At 54.2% G+C, this 21,426-nt stretch overlaps 1 protein-coding gene across 1 annotated transcript; it reads right to left on the reverse strand.

The window, feature by feature from the left end:
• Positions 1-3,788: 3,788 nt before the first annotated feature.
• On the reverse strand, positions 3,789-20,730 carry LOC141729951 (serine/threonine-protein kinase pim-1-like). The gene is made up of 6 exons (XM_074546611.1): positions 20,709-20,730; positions 19,594-19,700; positions 19,440-19,490; positions 18,876-19,242; positions 18,069-18,248; positions 3,789-3,895 (listed from the first exon to the last, which is right to left on the reverse strand). The coding sequence occupies exons 1-6, from the start codon at positions 20,728-20,730 to the stop codon at positions 3,789-3,791; spliced, it is 834 nt and encodes a 277-aa protein (XP_074402712.1).
• Positions 20,731-21,426: the final 696 nt, after the last annotated feature.

Genomic DNA, 21,426 nt, shown 5'->3' on the forward strand with positions numbered 1-21,426 from the left:
CCTCAGCTCCTTCTCTGGGGGAGGAAGGACAAGGAGAGGATGGGATTTGCCTCCATGCCAGAGGGAAGGGAAAGGAGATCCCCCGAGTGCATCTCCGGTAGGATGGTGTTGGCAGCAGGGTTGTCCTGCAGCTGGGGGCCGTGCTGGGCTGGGAGATGGAGCAGAAGAGAGGGGGAAAGGGGCACTGACTTCCTCCTCACATGCCTGGGTGTCCTGGGGCATCTTCCTCTTCCTCGCAGTCTCTCCCTCCATCTGGCTAAGTTTTAGGAATGGGAAATCCTGTTTTGGGAGGAAAACAAGGAATGAGCACACTAAATTTTGCACCGGATTGAAGGCAAACTTGGGGGAGAGTCTAAGTCAGAATTCCAATTCAAAAACAAAATTAGGATCAAGGCAATGATACAGAAAAACTGCCTTAAACTCACAGAGTCGGGATATAACCTGACATCCTCTTGGTCAGGGTGGTGGCAGCCGTCCCATTAAATGGTGGCTGCAGTCCTGTTGGAGTGATGAATGTGATTCTGTCCAAGAAGTGATGCTGTAGAAAGGTCTGGTCTTTCTCCAAAGGTCCAGTGGTGGTTATGGAGATCTTGTCCTCTGGGAATCCAGTAGGCAAGCTGCTCCTTGTTGTAGCAAGGCTCAGCTTATATCCAGATAGGAATGCTTGGATCCTCCCCCTGGGTGGAGCATCCCACAATGGGATGATGGAATTTTATCAGTCCTGCAGAGACACTCAATGGCCCATTCACAGAAGATATCTCCCCTTCCTTCCCAGGGTGGGGGTTTTACACCTGAGCCAGTTTGGGTAAGGGGGGTGGTGTTCACCCCCTGAGCAGGGATTACCCCACTGTTTCAGGTTGCCATGCAAGATGTAACCAAATGCACGTTTTCAATCCCCATCTTCATCAACTGCTATAAACAGGTGGGGCAGTGTTCTTTATCTCTTCCATGACTCAGCCCTGATAACGCCCTGCAGGGGAGATATCTTCTGTGAATGGGCCATTGAGTGTCTCTGCAGGACTGATAAAATTCCATCATCCCATTGTGGGATGCTCCACCCAGGGGGAGGATCCAAGAATTCTTACCTGGATATAAGCTGAGCCTTGCTACAACAAGGAGCAGCTTGCCTACTGGATTCCCAGAGGACAAGATCTCCATAACCACCACTGGACCTTCAGAAGAAGACCAGACCCTTCTACAGGATCACTGCTTTGACAGAATCACCTTCATCACTCCAACAGGACTACAGCCACCATTTATTGGGATTGCAGCCTGACCAAGAGGGTGTCAGGTTATATCCTGACTCTGTCAGTTTAAGGCAGGGTTTCTGTATCATTGCCTTGGTCTTCACTTTCTTATTAAATTGTATTCTGACATAGAGTCTCCCCCAAATTTGCCTTAAACCAGTACAAAACACAATGTGCACACCCTTTGTTTTCTTCCCAGAACAGGATTTCCCATTCCCAAACCTTGATTGGATGGAGGAGGAGACTGAGAGGAAGAGGAAGGAGCCTTGGGATACCCAGGCAGGTGAGGAGGAAGTCAGAGCCCCTTTCCCCCTCACTCCTGCTCCATCTCCCAGCCCAGCACAGCCCCCGGCTGCAGGACAACCCTGCTGCCAAGACCGTCCTGCTGGGGATGCACTGGGGGGATCTCCTTCCACTTCCTTCTGGAATGGAGGCAAATCCCATCTTCTCCTTCCTTCCCCAGACAAAAAGCTGAAGGGAGGAAAAATCTCCTTGGCAGAACCTCATGGAAGAGGCTGTTGTGATTGACTCCACAGTGCAGAATTCTAATGGGGAGGAAAATCCCCAGAGATCCTGCAGGAAGAGGGGCTCCAAACCCAGCCCAGTATGCTCTGAGGAGGAAAGACTTACCCAGAGCCAAGAAGGTGTACAGAGCTTCAGACAGTTCTTGGAGCTGATGGCCCAGGAGCAGCTTCATGATAAGGAGAAGCCCCACAAGTGCTTGGAGTGTGGGAAGACCTTCAGACAGAGCAGCACCCTGATCAGCCACCAGATGATCCACATTGGTGAATGGCCCTACAAATGTGGGGAAAGTGGGAAGGGCTTCAGCTGCAGCTCCGCCCTCGTCACCCACCGACGCATCCACACTGGGGAGAGGCCCTACGAGTGCCCCACATGTGGGAAGAGGTTCCAGACCAGCTCAAATCTCCGCCTGCATGAGCGGATTCACACAGAGCAGAGGCCCTTCTGCTGCCCTGACTGTGGGAAGGGCTTCAAGCACAACTCCACCCTCATCACCCACCGGCGCATCCACACTGGGGAGAGGCCCTATGAGTGTCCCCAATGTGGGAAGAGCTTCACCACCAGCTCTGCCTTGAGCAGACACCAATGGAGGCGCCACTAAGGGAAGCCCTGCAAATGCCACAAAGGCAGGAATAGCTTCAGGCACCACTTCAGCTCCATCCCCCATTGGAGGGCCCACATTGGGAAGAGCTCTGGTGATCCATTTTCCCTGTGATCCATCTGGGAAGACACCTGTCCATTTTCCTGCCCTTGCCAAAAACATGATGTGGGATGGAAGAATATGAGAGTCTGGCCATGGCTGTGTCATTACATTTACTCCCACCTCAGATCATTGCCAAGGGCAGGAAAGGGACTCTCTCTCTCCCCCTGAGGAGAAGGGTGTCCTTTCTAGGCAGGGGAAATGCATGGCCAGGAAGAGCCTGTTGTTGATGCATTAGTTTTCCCTGTAAACAGTTTTTCTTATCCCTTCTGTTATCAATATTATTTCTGTTTCTGTTTGTTCCTTATCTCATTGCTGTTCCCAATAAATTGTTCTTATCCCAGCCTGGGATCTTTGCCATTTGTGCTTTCCATGGGAGGCGAGAGGGCAGTGAGGGCAGCGCGGTTTTAGCGGGGGCAGGAAATTGGGGAATCCCATTCCTGAACCCTGGCCCGTGGAAACCGAGCATCCCAGCTGGTCCCAGCCCTGGTGGCCATGGCAACAGCCTTGGGAGCGGGTCCCTGGCTGGGGCTGTGGGAACCTCTTCCCTCTGGTGCCCAGGGACAGGAGTGGAGGGAACGGCTGCAGCTGAGTCGGGGCAGGCTCAGGTTGGATGTCAGGAAAAGGTTTTTGCCCAGAGGCTGCTGGGGCCCTGCCCAGGCTCCCCAGGGAAGGGTCCCAGCTCCAGGGCTCTCTGAGCTGCAGCAGCGTTTGGACAGCGCTGCCAGGCCCAGGCTGGCATTGTTGGGGTGTCCTGTGCAGGGCCAGCAGTTGGACTGGAGGATCCTGATGGGTCCCTCCCAGCTCAGCCAATTCTGTGGTTCTGGGATCCCATGAGCCTGGGGATGGGGCTGCCAATGTTTGCCATGGCAACGGGCTGTGGCTGCAGGCCTGAGCTGGTGTCCATGGCAACCACCCCTGGCATGGGGCCTCCATGGAGCTGCTGAGGGACTGAGCATAGCAACAGGGGGCTGGTAATGGTTGCTATGGAAACTGACCATAGCAACAGAGGGCTGGTGATGGTTGCTATGGGAACCAACCATAGCAACAGTGGGCTGCTGATGGCTGCCATGGAAACTGACCATAGCAACAGGGTAGCTGGTGATGGTTGCCATGGAAACTGAACAGAACAAGAGAAGGCTGGTGATGGTTGCCTTCTAAGGATCAGATTTGTCACAGGCCCTCAGAGAGGTTCCATGGGGACTTTCCAAGAGTCTCTAGCCTGTTCCAGAGCTGGAATGTCACAGGCACAGACAGGGGCTCCATGGAGACCTCCCAGGGCTTTCTGGGATGGTAAAGAGCCCTGTGGTCAGAGGCAGTCACAGCCATTCTGTGGTGACATCCCGGGGCACCTTGGGCTGCAAAGCCACCGATCTGTCACAGGCACTCACGGGCACTCCACAGTGGTATCCCAAGAGTCCCCAGGCTGCCAAAGAGCCGGGATGTCCCAGACACTCACAGGGGTTCATGTCATGGGCACAGTGGTAGCTTCAGTCAAAGTTGTTACAGAAGTTCCTGTTGGGTCACGAGGTTGAGAAATGAGCCCTAATAGCCCCCACAGATTCCCAAATACCCCCAAGGATGTCCAGGCTTTCTAAACTCCTTCTGGGAGAGCCACATTGGAGCAGCTGTTTCCAGTCCCAGCTGCAGACTTTTCAAGAGTGTGTGTGTAAAGAATTATAAAGTGGGAAATAAACCTTTGTAGAATTTGTCCCACAGGATTAGGGATGTCAAACCAGATATATTTATATAAATATGTATTATCTATTATGGTAATTATTAGAGAAAATTGTCTAAATCAGAAATATTTAACAATGATTTAAGAGATGTATAATATATTATATAGAGCACTAAGAAATTATTTCAAAGCAACTGTATTAAAGCAAAATCTGTAATTAAGCAGAGATTGATGTCACTCCTGCAGACCATTGACTGTGGGCAAGTCCCTTTGGCTCAGCCAGGAGCAGTGACCTTGAGGGGTGTCTCCACTGCAGGGAGGAATCCCGACCTCCCCCAAGAAGGGAAATGTCAGGAGACGCTGCCGTTAAAATTTGGGACGGGGCTTTTCTAGTCTGAGGTGCTGCCCTGTCAGTCAGATGTGCCCAGGCTGGGCCAGCTCAGCAGCTCTGCAGAAGCTCTCAGTGGTGTCACTTGGTTGTTCCTTTCTCGGGGGATTTTTCCAGCTCTGCCACATCTTCAATTCCCTCTGAGGAAACTGAAATTTGGGATGGAGGAGTCAGGCTGGTTTCAGCATGATTCACCCCAAAAGCAGCGTGATCCCCTCCTTCATTTCCCACTGGGGGCTTTGCAAACAGGGCCTTGCTTGAGTTGTTGGAGCCCATTGCAGGCAGAGCCTCCTGCTCCAGCAGGAACTGCCTTTCCTGTGCCATGAACAGGGCAGGTCCCACTGCAGGAAAAGCCCCAGGCCAGCCCCAGCACAGGGAAGGGCTCGGGCACAAGGGCAGAGTGCTGTGCTGGGAGCTGTGCCAGGGAGAGCCTGAGGCACCAAAGGCACCTTGGCAGCAGCAGCTGCTTGCAGGCCATGGCCAGAAGCCTCCCTTGGCAGCCCGGCCTGGTGGCCACCATTTCAGAGCTGCTGCCCCAGGGCTCATTCCTGGCTGGGCTCTGAAAAGCCATTTCTTCTCCAGGAGCCTGACTGGGAAGCCATTGGCCCCAGCACCTTGGGGACAAGATATTAATGACAAAACTCTTCATGGCAGCAGAGCCAAGGCAGGGGCAGAGGAAAGGGGAGAGCCAGGCCCAGGGGACAGGGCTGCCATGGTGATGGCTGTGAGGTCACTGCCCCTGCAGCAGCCTGGCTGCCCTCAGCAGACATTCTGGCTAGAAGCGTTGTGAGGGCACCCAGCACATCAGAGAACCCACACTACAGGAATTCTGTCACTGGGGATGAGAGGGTTTCAATGGGCAAGGCTGCACAAATCTCCTGCTCTTGGACAATTCTTGGGATGGGGAATCCACTTCTCTGGAAAAACAGCTGCAATTTCCATCCACTTTCTTAATTGTAAAATATTTCCTCCTTCTAACAAATGTTAATTTGTCCCCATTCAGTTTAAAGATACTGACCTGTTTTCTGTCACTGTATGGTTTAGTTGAAAATAACTTTGAATGCTATTTTTCCCTTTTCACAGACATTGGAGAGGACTCAAAAATCTCCCAGAATGGGGTTTGGAGGCCTCATCACAAAACCAGCAGGGAGAGTCTGCGGCCTCTGTGGTCAGTGGAGTAGAGACTGAGGACTGAAAGGGAATAGCCTGGGAGGGATTGAATGGCAATGTCAGGCTGGAGCTTTTCTTCCTGGAGGATATATGCATGAGAAGGAAATAATGGCACCAAGGGCAGCTGGAGAGGCCCACACTCAACACCAGCAGAAAGGAATTTCCCTGTAAGGGCAGGGCTGTGGTGCAGCACATCCTCAGAAGGAGCCTGGAGCAGCCCACGGCCCTGTGTGGGCAGGCAGAGGCAGGCAGGAGGCAGAGCTGTCAGCAAAGGAAGGGCCCAGCCAGGTGGGGCAGCCGGGGCTGTGTGACATCACAGGATATCTATGTGATATCACAGGGGCAGTATGACATCACGGGAGCTGTGTGAGGTCCCTGGGGAGGTCACTCTACCCTGGCCCCCCTCACAGCTCCCCGCAGAGGAGTCCAACCCTGCTCGTGCACAGCGGGGTCCCCTGTCCCCCCGGGTCCCCCCGCCCCCGGCCCCGCAGCCTCCCCCAGAGGATGTTCCACGAGATCGACTCCAGAGCCTGACACGGGGACGGGGGGCCGGGGCCCTGGGGGTGGCACAGAGGGACAGGGACCCCCCGACAGCGTCCCCGTGTCCCCCAGGGCCAGAGCCTGGGCCAGGGCTCCTTCACCCTGCCACCAACGAGGCCTTGAGAGCGCTGAAAAAATCCCCAGCAAGGGAGCAGCAAAAACCAGATTGAATATTAAGACACAGCAGCACAAATTTCCTTGGCAAGAGTCACTCTGCTCCTGACTGGACACTTCAGGCACAACAAGGAAACAAAGCAATAACTAAACCAAACAGAATCCAAACAATCAAACCAGAAATTTACTGAGAACCGGGGCTTTCATTCCTAAGGAAAAGAACTGTCCTTCTTATCTAGGTGCCCATGACCAGAATTGGGATTTCACCTCCAGTATTCCCTATTGTGACAGAGTGGAGGAGTTTCTTGGCAAAAGACATTTCATATGTGGGGAGTGTTGCAGTGTGTTGCAATTTCCTGCTTTAAACTTCCAAGCCCCTTCCCAGGTTTGGCAATATCTCTCTTCCCCTTCCCCTTTGCCGCCTGCTGGGCTGTCAATCAGTCTTAACATTCCAGCAGGGCCATCATGTGGTTGGTCAGGTTCAAAAGATGCCCCTGTGCCCAGAGGTCATTGGTCTGTCTGGTTGTCATCGTTCCCTGAGACCCTGCCTCTCCCACCTGGTTGGTGGCTCACCTGTCCCTTCCCTCCCCCTCCCCCCGGAGCTTAAAAAGTCACTCAGGCCATGCGGTCGGAATTCTGTTGGAGCTGTTACCTAAGATTCAGATGTCTCTGACCATGGAATAAACTCTTGATATTAACCCTCCGGCAGGACCTGTCTCCTTTTCCTCCTCACCTTAGCCTGAAGCTCTCCCACCTGAGGCAAACTGAGTTTCTACAAGCCTGGACTTCTTTCGGCGCTCAGCTGCACCATCCAGCCAGCCAAAAGTGTCTCTGAGGGGAAACACCACAGTTGCCACCTTTGGCCCAGGAGCAGGGGTCAGACGAACCCAGGCACAATCTACCTGGTAATATTGGGATCTTATTCCAATAGGGGAGGAAGGGGCAGGTCCAGGCCTCCCCTGCCCAGGAACCCCAGCCCTCCCCTGCCCTGGAACCCCAATCCACCCCAGAGCCTCTATCCCAGCCCAGCAGTGTCTGCCAGTCCCTGGCACAGCACAGGCAATGCTCCACAGCCACCTCTGCAGCCCCAGCCCAGCTCCTGAGGGACCAAATGAGCCCAAGGCCCACCTGGGGGAAGGGCCCAGGATGACCACGGGGTATTGAAGGCCGACCACAAGGCAAGGACACATCTTGACCCTACCTCCTCTTGGAATTTCCATCTAAACACTACTGGAATCCAGGAGTTGGTACCTCTGTGTATGCTCCTCTGTATCCTTTTTGCCTCTTTCTCTTTCTGTCCTTTTCTTCTATTTCGGTCCTTTTGCAAATTTGAGTAAGGTAAAATTCAAATAGCTTAGAGTTTGTGAAGTTGAATGGGCCAAGTCAGTGCCTTCGGAAGTGTTCTGTGTTGATTGAATGTCATATTAAATCTTTTGCCAAAAATTCTCTGATTTTCTAAAGTTATCAGTAAAGACTGTTTGGTTGTTTTGAGCTCCTGAGAATCTCTTGTTGGTGTTTCTCCAGGGAGTCCAACTCAGAATACACAAACAATTGTAACTCCTTTTAAATATCTCCTTAACAGAGTTTTCTACTGGATGGAAGTCAGGGCTTGTGTGTCCTGCTTGGCCCAGCCCAGGCAGGGCTTTCCCAGCCACATTCCACACTCCATTTCCCAGCTGGAGCTGCTGGTGCCTCTGAGTTGTGCTGCCCCAGCCCCAGGGACGCTCTCCTTGTCTGCCCGTTCCCCCACGGTCTCTGGGCAGGGATGGCCTCAGTGGGAGCTGCTGACATCCTCAGCACCTTGGAGGCTGCTGCTGAATTTTCCTGCTGCAGAGGCTTGTTCAGCCTTCAGCTCTTCAGTGCAGGAATTCAGTGCCCCAGGGCTCATTAACATTCAGAACAGCTAAACAAGCTAAGCTTCTGGGAATAATTTGATTTAAGTGTTCAAATGTGACGTTAATTAGTCAGATTTCAGAAGCCAATTCAATGTGAATACCCTGAATTTAGAAAAACAGCAAGAAAATATGTTTTATGTCCTGTAATTTGTTTTTACTAGTAATTCATTGAAATGTGCAATCTCCAATTGACATTGAATCCAAGTACCTCCTCAGGCAGTTTGACTGGGTATGAAAATCAAGACCTTTCATGGCTGACAGTCAATCAGACTCTGTCCCTACCATCATCCCACCATTTTCTCCATCCAAGGCTGGCACTCAGAGCAGCCTTGTGCAAATCTGAGCTCCCTCCAGCCCACACTTGACCTAGGCAACAGACCACAGTTGAACAGGATATAACTTAACAAAAATTACACCATTAAAATAACAATCACACAATTACAAACTCTTCCCTGAGCTATGTGCAATGTCCCAGCATGTCTGATGAGTCCACTGTTCATAAGTGATTTGCATACTAAAATTAATTTTTGACTAATGTGGTTCTGTGATAGATATAAACACAATTAAGTTCTTGTATCAGGATTCTTGTCCTGGACTGAGGACAGAACAGCTCAAACAATTCCTGATTTGCAAATCTATCAGTGGTGGATGGAGAAGGGAGGTCAGGCTGCTCTTGGTGTTGAGGAAATGCTAAAAGCAGCCTGACATTTCATCTCCTCATGCCCTGGCTGATCTCCCCTCTTTCCCCTTCCACCCATTGGCTTTTGTCTCCCCCCAGCTCCCTGGTTAAGAGCCTGGCTCTGTGTTCTCCATCCCCTCCTGGCTGGCACTGCCAGGCTGGCATGTGGAGCCCCTCAGCCTTCCCTGCTCCAGGCTGGACCAGCCCAGCTCCCTCAGCCTCTGCTCACAGCCCAAGGGCTCCAGCCCCACCTTGGAGGCCCTTCCCAGACCCTGCTCCAGCTGCCAGACATCTTTCCTGCCCTGGGCAACCCAACCCAGGCCCCAGGGACCTGGATAATCCCCGTCCCTGATGTCCTGGTCACACAGCCCTGGCCCCTTGTCCCCTGTCAGGCTCTGGGGTGGATCCTGTGGAACATCCTTTGGTGGAGGCTGTGGCTCCAGGTGGGCCAGGGGGATCCCGGGGGACAGGGACCCTGCTGGGCATGGACAGCATTGGAGTTGTTGGGAGAAACTGTGAGGGGGAACTGGGGCAGAGTGACCAACCCAGTGACCTGACACAGCCCTGCTGGGATGTCACAAAGCCCCTCTGGGATGTCACAGCCTTCTCTGTGAGGTCACAGTCCATTCTCCAATGTCACACAGCTGGTCTCTGATGTCACACCAGAGTCTGTGATGCCATAGTCTGTACTGTGATGTCAGACCTCTGCCCTGTGATGTCACAGCTGGATCTCTGATGTCACAGAGGCAGACTATGATGCCATTGCTGCTCGATGACCTCACCTAACCCACTCGGTGATGTCATAGCCCACTCTGTGACCACATGGTACCAGATGATAAATTGTCTTCACCAGGTGAACTCACACCTGGAGCTTGTTCTCCACAACCCCAGGACAGTGGAAACCACACAGTGCCCATTGTGTGAGAAGGGAACTGGAAGTTCAGCAGCCTCACTGTCCTGCCAGCTCAGCCAGGCCCACAGGAACATTGGGGTCCATGACCACCAGGGACCACCAGGGAGACCCCCAGGACAGGAGAATGCATGGGTAAATGGGAGGGGAAATATATTAATGATTTTGGAGAAATGATTCTCATATGTATTTTTAGTCCAGGACAATCAATGAATATGTATGCAAAATACAGAAAATAAAGAGAAACTCTCCTGTACTCAGCCTGCACAGCTTTGGGAGGAGCTCCCCCCGTGCATCCAGCTGAATAAAGAATGCTGCTTCTTAATGCTACATTGGGGTTAAGGAATTTTCTGTTTTACTAAATTTTTGGTAACACTCCCACTGCCAAGGAAAGCTCTGTCTGCTGCTGTTCACAAACAGAGAAGGGCTGGTGGCAGATGTGGGGCTCAGAGGCTGCCTGGGACACAGTGACCATGAAATAATGAAGTGTTCAATGTTCTGTGAAGGAGGGAGGGGCAGCAACAAAACTTCTGCCCTGGAAATAGGAAGGGCAGACTTTGGCCGGGTTAGGCTGCAGATTTGGGGAATACCTAATCAGGTACTGATTGCTTTAAGGGAAACAGCCCTTAAAAACAAAGGGGTCCTGGAAGGATGGACACATTTCAAGAAAGTAATCATAAGGGGAAAGAAGCAGCCTGTCCCAGTGTGGCGAAAGATGAGCTAGTGAGGAAAATGACTGGCCTGGCTGCCCATGGAGCTTTTCTGGAGACTCAGGAGTGTAAAAACGACCAGCAACTCAGGAAGTCTTTAAGGATGTTGCTGGGTCATACAGAAAGAAAAGCTGAGAGTTGAAAACTCTATTAAAACTTAACCTGGAGGGTTCTGCAAAAAGAATAAAAATGTTTTAATAAAAAAAAATAGCAAAAAGGAGGAGGAATAGGAGAACATCTACTCTTTATTGGATGCAGTGGAGAATATAGTAACAAAAGATAAGGAAAAGGCTGAGCTACTTTACCCCTAGTTTGTTTCAATTTTCAATATTAGGAGAGGATATCCTCAGGACAAGTGTTCTCCTGAGCTGGTAGATGGGCACAGGGAGCAGAACAGGCCCTGGAATCCAGGAGGAAGCAGTGGGTGACCTGCTGAGCCACTCAGATGCTCACAGGTGAATGGGATCGGACAGGATCCATCCTAGGCCAATGAGGGAGCTGTGGATGAGCTCCCCAAGCTGCGCTCCATCATTTACCATCAGTCCTGGCTCAGCAGGGAGCTCACAGAGGACTGGAGGTGCCAGTGTGAGCCCATCCCCAAGAAAGGCTGGAAGGAGGAGCTGGGCAACTCCAGGCCTGTCAGCCTGACCTGGGTGCCTGGAGAGGTTATGGAACAGATCACCCTGAGTGCCATCACAGGGCACCCACAGGATGGCACTCACAGGGCACTTCCAGCTGATGGGAACAAACTTTCTGGCTGACTGCAGAGGCCAGGACAAACCTGGGTGGTTTCCCTGCCATCCCCCAGCCCTTGCTGGCCCCAGGACTGATGGCATTTGTGCTCCCTCAGGTTCATGTCCCCACACCAACAGCATGGGGGTTCTCCCCCTGCTCTCTGCAATGCAAACAGGGGCTGCTGAGCCAGTGCTGCCGTGTCTGTGCCTGCAAGGATGGGGCACCTGTGTGAGCTGGGGGAGAGGCCAGGGCTGCAGAAGGGGGATGTGATTGGCAGCTCCATCAGGACATTCTGGAACAAGGCCCTGGGCTGTGCAGCACTCTGGGGATGAATCAGCCCCTGCTCTGCTGCTCCTTCCCGTCTGCCCCAGGGCCCTTGCAGAGCACCAGCCATGCTGCCCTCAGCTGCCATGGCAACGCTCAGGACAAAGCGGTGCCAGGGCTGTTCCAGGTACAGTTGCAGTGACACTCCTTGGTGCCACCAGGTGCCATGGCAATGGCCACGGGGACCCGTTCCTTGGTTTGGTGCCATGGCAACCAGTGCCCAGAGCCGTTGTGATGGTTGGTGGCCATGGAAAGCTGCCCTGGGCCCTTGCTCAGGGCTGGTGTCAGTGCCCAGAGCCAGAGGGGATCCCTTGCTGGGGGCTGTGCCATGGCCACCTGCCCTGTGCCACGCTGGCCGCTCAGGCACCAGGAACGAGCAGCCACCGGCACTGCCAGGGCCAAAGGCCAGGTCAGCCAGACAGAAAGGGGCAGGGCTGGGCACTGTTTCCATGGCAACCGGCACTGGGGGGACACCTGGGTCACCTGGCCTGGCAGTTGCCATGGAAACCCCTGGCAGGGACTGAGGGCACAGCCCCTAGCACTGAGACACTGCTGGGCCGGGTGCTGAGCACAGGGCTGAGCATGCAGAGATGGTTTTGTTCTTGCTGAGCTGCAGCACAGCCAAGGCCTGTCCTGCCCCTCGTCAGCCACGCTGGGGAGGGCTGGGGCTGCGGGGGAGCTGGGCAGGGGACACAGCCAGGACAGGGGACCCCAACTGTCCCCGGTCATAGCCCAGACCAGAGCACATCATGCTCAGGGTGTGATGAGGGGAACAGGGAGGAAGGGGGGAATTTTGGAGGGAGGGCTTTTGCCTTCCCAGGGAACACTTAGGCAAGAGGGGGCCCTGTTTTACCCATGGGCAGGGTCACTACCAAAGACACAGACACCAACCTAAGGAATTGTGTCATTTATATCATGCACACCTGCCAAGAATTACAAAAGGATAAACTCAGCCAAGCACATCATCATTAGCAAAGAATTACAAAGGAAGATCAGCAATCCATCATAACTCATCGTTACATTTTGATGACCAATCCCTTGGTGAAACACTAGAGGTGTTTGTGGCAGACAAAGATTCTGGCTGACTATCAAGGTACACCTTACAGACATCAGTTATACTTTAGTGACACCGTTCTTCATTCTTTTTTCTCAATCTCATTCCAATTAGGAACAAGAATTCTGTTTGTCCCTGGAGCTGGCACCTTTTTAATTCCAGAATAATGCCCCAGGCCCTTTGCTGTTCAGCTTTCCCATGCTGTCTGTTGCTAACAAGGCTTGGGGGGACCCTTTCCCCTCTGGCTGGAAGGGGCCGGGTCCCAGTCCCTGAGGGGCACCCAGGCTCCTGGATGGAATTCCTGTGCAAGTCCCTCAGTGTCACAGCAGCCTTCACATGGAGCCCCGTGGATCAGAGCATTTCCCAAAGGGGGCCTTGGGGCAAACAGGGAGATCTGGTATGGCAGGATGTGTTAAACAATATAAACAATATATACATATTGTTTTACACATATGTGTATACACATATATACCCACATATATATGTGAATATATTTATGTCTATATTAATTATATATATATATGTCTTATTATACTATAAGTATGTATCTAGATATTTATGATATCAATATTTCACTTGTACAAATGCGTATCAGGTCAAGATTAAAACCTTCTTCTGTTGCTCAGTGTGGGAGCATTCCAACAATCATTGTTCCTTCTGAATGTGCTGTTTCCTATGTACTCTCAACAAATTCATCTTTGTCTGCCCAAACCCACAAGGCCTTTTCCTTTTCCATTTGCAATTTTTTGATGCATTTGAAGACATCCAGGGGTGCAGCTTCTTTTACTCGACTGCCCCACTGCTCCCACGGGGCTCCGACCTCAGCCCACTCCAGAGCCAGGGAACTCCAGGGAAGGGTTTCCCATCTGGGAATTTCTGAGGGGACTGATTCCTCACATTTACATTGAACAAGTGACATTTTGTTGGCATCTGGCCAGACTGTCCCAGTTTTGTTTTACCAGTGGGCAGGGTCAGCACCAAAGACACAGATAACAACTGAAGGAATCAGTGTCATTTCCTGCAGTTCAGAGCAGCAAAGAATCACAAAAGGAGCAGCTCAGCAATGCACCCAACCACCCCCACCAAAGATTGCCTGCAGTGATTAACAAAGATCCAGCAGCATTTACCCTCAGCCTTTACCATCCCCCAGACCCACACAGCAGCTGGGGAAGCTGTCACAGCCAAGGGCTGCAGAGCCATTCCTGGGCACTGGCAATTCCTGCAGGTGCCTCCAGCCCCAGGTGAGGCTCCAACCCTGCTGGGAGAGGGCCCAGCTCTGACAGTGCTGAATGAACAAACTGACAGCACTGCTAGTGTGGCCACATCTGCTTTCATCCTCCTCTTGGGTCCCTCCCAGAGCCTGGCCAGGGCTCAAGGAGGAACCAAGGGAGGTGACTTTGACCATACAGCCCCAAACAAGGCCAGATGTCAGATTTCATGGCTTTGTCTGGCTTCTAAATACACAAAGGTCAATACATGTTTCACTAATGAGTGGCTACATCTATCACAGGGCTAATGACCATGCATATCTCATTAGGGAGCAGATACAAAGATAACCTTTGCTTGGAAGGCTCATCCAGAGGCCACCTTTGGCTCAGGGCCTGCTGTCCAGGCCTCACTCAGGGCTGGTGTCCAGGCCTTGGCACTTCAGGGACGTGGTTTAGTGCTGGGCTTGGCACTGATGGGTGAGCAGCTGCACTGGGTGAGCTCAGAGGGCTTTTCCAACAGAAAGGATTCTGTGATTCCATGATTCTATCCACTGCATTCAGCTGGGTCTATTTTAGCAGCATTACTTTGCTCCAAAAGTTCCCTCTTGCCCAGCTCCTGGGACCTGAGGCTTCAGGTCCTTCAGCTCCTGGTGCTGAACTGCTCATGCTGAACGAGACAACTCGGAGAGAAGAACACAGTCCATGCAATTCCTTCTGGGACACGGAGAGGGGAGGCTGTGTAAGCAGGAGCATTGTTTGCTGTGGCCTCCTCTCTGCCCTTCACGCCTTTCAGCGCTTTGAACCAGCCAAGAGCTTTCTCCAAGAGTACAATGGAGCAGCTGTTCCTGCTCCCAGGCCTGGCTCTCTCCAGTCTCTGCCCTTGCCTGGTTCTGTCCCTCTTGCTGTGCCCTCTGTTCCCCCAGGACTGTGGCACTGGCACAGATCCAGTGCTCCAGAGCCTCCTTTCTGTGCCCTTGGAGCTGCCTGGGCACAGCAGCCTTTTCCATCTGGAAGCTCCCCATGGACAGGGAGTGCCCAGCTCCATTCCTTGCACAGCCTCCAGGAGCCCAGGGCTGCCATCTCCAGTCCCTGCTGGCACTGGGGGCTCCCAGGTGCCTCAGGCTGCTGTGACACCGCTGCACACGGGAGGGAAGAGGGGCAGGGGCTGTGCTCAAAGTCAGCTCCATCTGCTGCTGCTGCTGCTGTTGCTGCTGTGGGGTCATTTGTGCAGCCCTGGCCCAGAGTCAGGGATCAGATCCTGCCAGTCTCTTCCAGCCCTGGCTGCTCAGAGTTTGGGCCTTGGAGCCTCAGGTGGCCAAAGGCAGCTGCTGCTGGTCCCTCTGTGTGCCCATGTTCAGGAGTGCTGCTCCATCAGTCTGTGCCCAGCAACGGGGAAAAGCCTCAGCCCTGCAGGGCCAGGAGCTGCCGGGCTCTGCCTGAGCAGCTCAGCCAGCAGGAAGGGAGCTGCTCCACACAGGAGCCAGGAGCAATGGACATTCCTTTGATAGGACATGTTTTCTATTTAAAGGATTAAAAAAAAAAAAAGGAAAAAAAAATAGGTAAATTGTAAAAGATAAGAATAAAATAATAAAATCCAAGTGTTAGTGAAAAAACATAACATAATGTTAGTAAAAAAACAAAACATAAAGGCAAGGTTACATTCTTTGCATTAAAAGGTAAATGATCTTTTCAAAAAGAGAACTCAGTTATTTACATTGTAAATGTGCTGATGGCATGGATCCATCTTTGTGACCTCAAAAGCCTCTTAAAAGATTTTGGGCTTTGTTTCCCACATTGGTATTTGAAATTGTGCTCGAAGCAAGAGGAAATTGCTTAGTGCCCTTCCAGCTCCAAGCAGGACTGGGAATGGAAACTCTGTCAAAGCCCAAATACTTTAGAAGATGACCTTTGTTCTCATCCTGCGAATGAGCTGCACATTCCCATTGAAACTTACAGGGATTTCTTAGAGTCACAAAGTCCCACTTACAGCTTTTTGCTGTGGTTTGGAAGTGCAGAAGGGCAATTCTCCATCCACCAGCTCCAGACTGCACTGCCTCAGGAGCACGGCCCACTCGCCAGCTTTGGCCCACTCGTGGCACTTCTGGAGGAGGAAGAAAGTGCAATTGTACAATTCCAGCCAATCAAGAAGGAAGAATGGGACAGACAAAACAGATCCAGGCGTTCAGCTGGAACTGTGGAGAGTTTGGGTCTTTGCCAGTTGGACGTGTGTCCCCAGCTGCAATCTCTGGGCCTGCAGCAGAGTCTCACTCACCTGCCAAAGCAGAAAGCTCAGGCGCTGTGCTTGCAACGGGCTCGTCTGATGCAGAGTTGTCAGAGCAATGTGAGGGCAGAGCCAGCCCAGCTGGGCCCTGGGCTGAGCCCAGCAGAGCCCTGGCAGAGCCCAGAGCAGCCTCAGCACCCACAGGGCCTGGCTGCAAGGAGAGAAAGCAGAAACCGCCCATCAGCTGAGGGCTCCTGTGCCCTTGTGCCAAGGCCTGCGGTGCCCAGGCCATGCTGGCTGTGCCCAGAGCTGTGCCCAGAGCTGCCCATCCCTGCTGCCAAAGGCAGCAGAGCAGGAGGGCAGGACATGTGCCCAGCTTGCAGCCAGCCATGGCACATCCAGCCCTCAGCAGCTGCCCAGAGCAGGATGCTCCTGTGCTCGCTGCCAGCTCCCAAAAGCTCTGATCCCACCCTGCCAAGCGCACAGGGACCCACCTCATGCCACCCACGGCTGGAAGAAAAGCTGCTCCCAAACCATGGCCTCAGCCTTCTCCAAGGGCACGGCCCATCCATGCCCACCATCCACACTGGACCACCTGGAACTTTCCACCTAGCTTCCTCTGGAAAAGAAACAACACATTGTTGAAAAGAGATTATATGCAAAAAGGGAAAACAAGAAAAATGGTAAAAACTCTTATCTCTGTCAGGGCCTTGAGGAAGGCCCAACTCCTGCATGGTAGGGAAAAACCCAGCCATGTGTGAGGGAAGCCCACACTTTCTCTCTTCCCCCCTGCACTGCCCCCCAAAATCACGGTGACCCCAAAGCAAACAAAGGCAGTGGAGCAGCCCAAGCCCTTCCTTGCCTGCACAGCAAAGGAGCTGTGCACAGGTTCTGGAGCCCCACCTCTGCTCCCACCATGGGGCTTGTTTGTGTCGGGCTGGCTGCCCCAGCCCCAGCCCGGGGCACGGTGGGTGCTGGGGGCTGTTGGCAGGCCCAGGAGCCCACTCCCATTTCGTACCCACCCCAGCCCATGCCCCAGCCCTGCCAAAAGCAGCTGGGCAGTGACTGAAGAATGAGCTGCATCTGCCCCAGCAAAGGGGGAGCCTTTGGTTCCCAGCCAGGCTGTGCAATGCCCAAATCTGAGAGTATTCCCCTGCATGTGGACTCATCTGCAAATTCACTGTGGAGCCTGGCTTTGAAGAAGGTGCCAGAATCAAAGTCCATCATCTTCAGCTGGCCAGGCTGAGGAAGGGCTTGTCATCCTTGGTGCCATCCTCTGTCTCTCCAGCAGCAGCAGAGTATCCCCACCCGGTACAGCTTCTCCAGGGGCTCTTTCTCCTTCCCTGGGGGCAGACCAGGCACTCAGGGCTCTGCCCAGGGCCCCAGCTGTCAGGGAATCAGGACAATCAAAACCAGCTGGGATGGTGGCCACCAGTGCTGGGCAGAGCAGCTCAGCTCCAGCACAAAGGCTGCGTGTTCCCATCCCATGACCCTGGTGCAGTGACACAGGCAGCACAAAAAGGGCTGGGTTCCTTTGCTTCTGATTGCCAAGGCATGTGTGGAGCTGGAACTTACCAGTGCCCTGGATCAAAGTGTGCCTGTGGCTCTCTCCCCTCTTCTAGGGCAGATTAATATCCTGCATCCAAGGATGACAGAACAGCTCTTCTAATGAGGGCCTTTCCAAGTCCAGCATGGATAAACACCGCTTAATCAGATCTTGGCACTCTGGGCAGAGAAACCAAAACCCACTGGTTAGTTGGAGAAGGCTCCTATTGGCTTTGCCCCACCATTACCATGCCCAGGTCATGCTGGATGTGCTCAAAGCTGGGCCCGAATATTCCCATCAATTCCCTGTTTTGGAGGAGAGCAGGACATGTGCCACCTCCTCAGCAGCTGCCAGTGCAGGATGCCCACAAGCCCGCTGCTGGCACCCAGCACTGGGATTCCCCCCGTGCCAAGAGAAGAGGATCCACCTTGAGAGAGCCTTTGTGGCAGTGAGAGCTGATGGTCCCAGCTGATGTTCTGGCCCCTCCTGAAAGGGTGCTCCCCACAGACCATCTGGTGCAGCAGGATGCCCAGGGACCAGATGGTAGCTGGCTTGCCATAGTACCGGCCAAAGTGGATCCATTCCGGGGGGCTGTATGACCGTGTTCCTATGGAATACAGATGGAGTTCATCGGGGGATGCTGCTGCTCCCAGAGCCTGGCCCCAGCATCCCTGGGCATGTGGGGGCTGCATCAGTGGCACACAGGGTGAGCACTGCCCTCTTGCCAGCACCTGGACTTGTGTACAGGCTTGGGGTTGGAAAAGAAGCCACTGGTGCTGGAAGAGGGCAGTGGAAGCCCTGGCAAGGCCTGACCATGACAAGGAAGAACCCACCCAGTGCTGGGAAAAACCATGCTCTCAGCCTCCCTGCCTGCATTGCCCCAAAAAACATTATGAACCCCAACAGACCAGGTGAGTGGAGCAGTCCAAGCCCTTTCTCACCTGCACACCAAACCGGCTGGGCACAGGTTCCGGTCCCCCCTGTCTGCTACCCATGGGTGTTTATGTTGGGCTGGCTGCCCCAGCATTAGTTCTGGGCAGAGTGGGGGGGCCAAAGGCTGCCAGCAGGGCTAGAAGATGGCTACCCACTCAGCCCTGAGTTTCAAAAGAAACTCAGCCGAAGACTCAGTGCCATGAAGGGAAGCAAAAGAGAGAATCCCTGCTGCCACAGCCAGCTTTGGCTGGGAGATGTTGGGTCATGAGATGCTGGGCCCAGGAGCCCTGCGTGGGCTCACCTGCAAAGTGAGTGTAGGCTGTGTCTTGCAGGTAGGTGCCACAGCCAAAGTCAATCAATTTGGCCTGCCCGGTGTCCAGGTCAACCAGGATGTTCCCTGGTTTGATGTCGCGGTGCAGGACCCCGCAGCTGGTGCAGTGCCGCACGGCCTCCAGCACCTGGCGGAACAGCACCCGCGCCTCCTCCTCGGGCAGGAACCGCCGTGCCCAAATGAAACGATGCAGGTCCTGACACCGCTCTGGCCGCTCCAGCACCATCAAGATGTCCTTGGGGAGCTCAAGCCACTCCAGCAGCTGGACCACACCAGGGAAGCCAGTGGACACCTTGGCCAGCAGCACGATCTCCAGGGGTGCGCTGGTGCCGTCGGGCTGCGGGAGGAGCACGATGCCGTCAGTGGGGCTGATGCCGTGCCAGGCCTGGGGAAGCCCTCAGCCAGGCCGGGATGCTCTGCGCCCTGTCCTGGCCCCACGCCCGCTCTCCCTCGGGGCGTCCTGGCGGCTCCCACCGTGCCGGGCCCCGGCTCATCCCCGACCGGCATCCCCGGCTGCTGGCCCCGCTCACTCACCAGCTCGCCCCAGTGCAGGACGCGGTTCCGTGGCACCCTTTTGATGGCCACCTGCAAGTCAAGGAGAGCAGCGGGCTCAGCTCGCCGCCTGCCCTGCCCAGCCCCATCCTCTGCCCTCCTCCTCCTCCGCCCCTCCTCCTCGTCCGCCGCTCACCGGGGCGCCGTCCGAGCGCCGCGTGGCCGCGAAGACGCTGCCGAAGCCGCCGCGCCCCAGCAGCGAACCCAGCCTGTACTGCTCCTTCAGGCCCTGCTGCGCCTTCCCTGCGGGCGGGACGCGGCTGTCAGCGCTCGGCCCGGGGCCAGCAACGGCCCCCGAGCGCCCCTCACTCGCCCCGGGCCGGCCATGCCCAGGCGTTCGCTCCCGGGAACGCGGCACGGGAGACTCGGGGCCAGCGGCCGCGCTGCCGAGCGGCGGAGCTCGGGCCGGGGAAGCCGCAGCGGAGGCGGCGGGAGCGGCCGCGCCGCGTGTGTCCTCCGCGGGCCCCGGGAGGAGCCGGGGCCGGGGTCGGGACTGGACCCTGCCTCGGGGCCGGGGCCGGGCTCGGGCCAGGCGGAGGCAAAGGGCGGCGATGCCACCCTCGCACCAGGCACTGATGCCCGCCCAGCAGCGCCACCGCCAGTACAGCCAGAGTCGAGCGGAGGCGAGACCGCGGCGGGACGGCCGGGGCCGGGCACGGGGCAGCCCCGCCCGGGGCCGGGGGCGGGCCGGGGGCATGGCCCGGCCCTGCAGGGGAGAGGGAGGCGGGGTGAGGAGAGGGACGCCGGGCAAGGGACCCCGAGAGAAGGGTGCCCGACAGCGGGAAAGCGAGAGAAAGAGAGAGAGAAAGAGAAAGAAAAGGAGAAAGACTATTCAAAAGTATCTGTTTTGGTGCTGCCGCCGCTACTGCTGCCGCTGCCGCTGCTGCAACTGAAGCACCGGGGCTGTTCGTCCCCGTGTCCGTTCCCCCCTCGCCCCACGAGCCCCACGTTCGAGCCCCGCGCGCCCCGGGGACAGCCCCTCCGTCTGTCCAAATGCGGGAACTTTGCAGCCTTGAGCCCGCATGCAGAGCCCTGACTCCTGCGCACTGGCACAGCAATCCCCTCGCTCGCTGCTGTGCGTTGTCCTTGCTGAGGGTCAAACACTGTCGGGGCACCTTCCCTTGGGGTAGGATTCCTACCTGAGTCCAGCACTGCCCTTACATCTCCAGTGTTGCTTTCCTATAAAAACAGGGGAAGGAAAGCTGTGTGTGGCTCATGGTATTTTAGGGTGTCTAAAAATCACTAAGTCACCTATCTTGGAGGTGCTGTGCATCTGGAATTACTGGGATGGAGAAGCAGTGCAACATGGAAAAGGGGAGCATAGAAATAAATAGAGGAAAACATCTTGGATTGTTTCTTTCATTTTCATTTCACTTCTGGAAAGCTGTTTCAGTTTTCCAGGAATCTTCTTTCTGCTCTTCCCAAGAATCTCTCATGGAGAGCAAGGTCGAGGTTCTGTATGTTATGTTTGCCCAATTATCCCATCAAAAAAAACCCAAACAATATTTAAGGTAGCAACTATTTTAATTGAATAGTTTAGAAAATATATAAATAAGGGATAATTTGGTTCAAATAATAGCGCATAAGCAAAAACAACTGCGGGGTACAGAGTGCAGGGTTCAATGACCCTTGCTACTTCACGTACAAGCTTGCCAAGTAAAAGTCACCCCTTATATGCCATGTGTCAATGCCATCTCCTCCTATTTTCGGTTCGTCACTTTTCTGCCTCCGCCTTCATTACCACCTTTACCACGCAGGCGCCACCACTTGGTTTGGTGGTCGAACAAGTCTTTGGGGGTCGTCACTGATGAAGGCCCTGTAGTCTTCTTCGTTGTCCTTTAATTCACCTTTGGGTTACACATGCGCACCAAGCCAGTACAATATAAGCCAAGACTAACATATCACTGCATCTACATATCAAAGCAATAAGTCCCTTAAAATTAGCATTTTCCTGGACCCAACCAGATTC

This window comes from Zonotrichia albicollis, chromosome 8, assembly GCF_047830755.1.
Source record: "Zonotrichia albicollis isolate bZonAlb1 chromosome 8, bZonAlb1.hap1, whole genome shotgun sequence".
Lineage (NCBI taxonomy): Eukaryota > Metazoa > Chordata > Aves > Passeriformes > Passerellidae > Zonotrichia > Zonotrichia albicollis.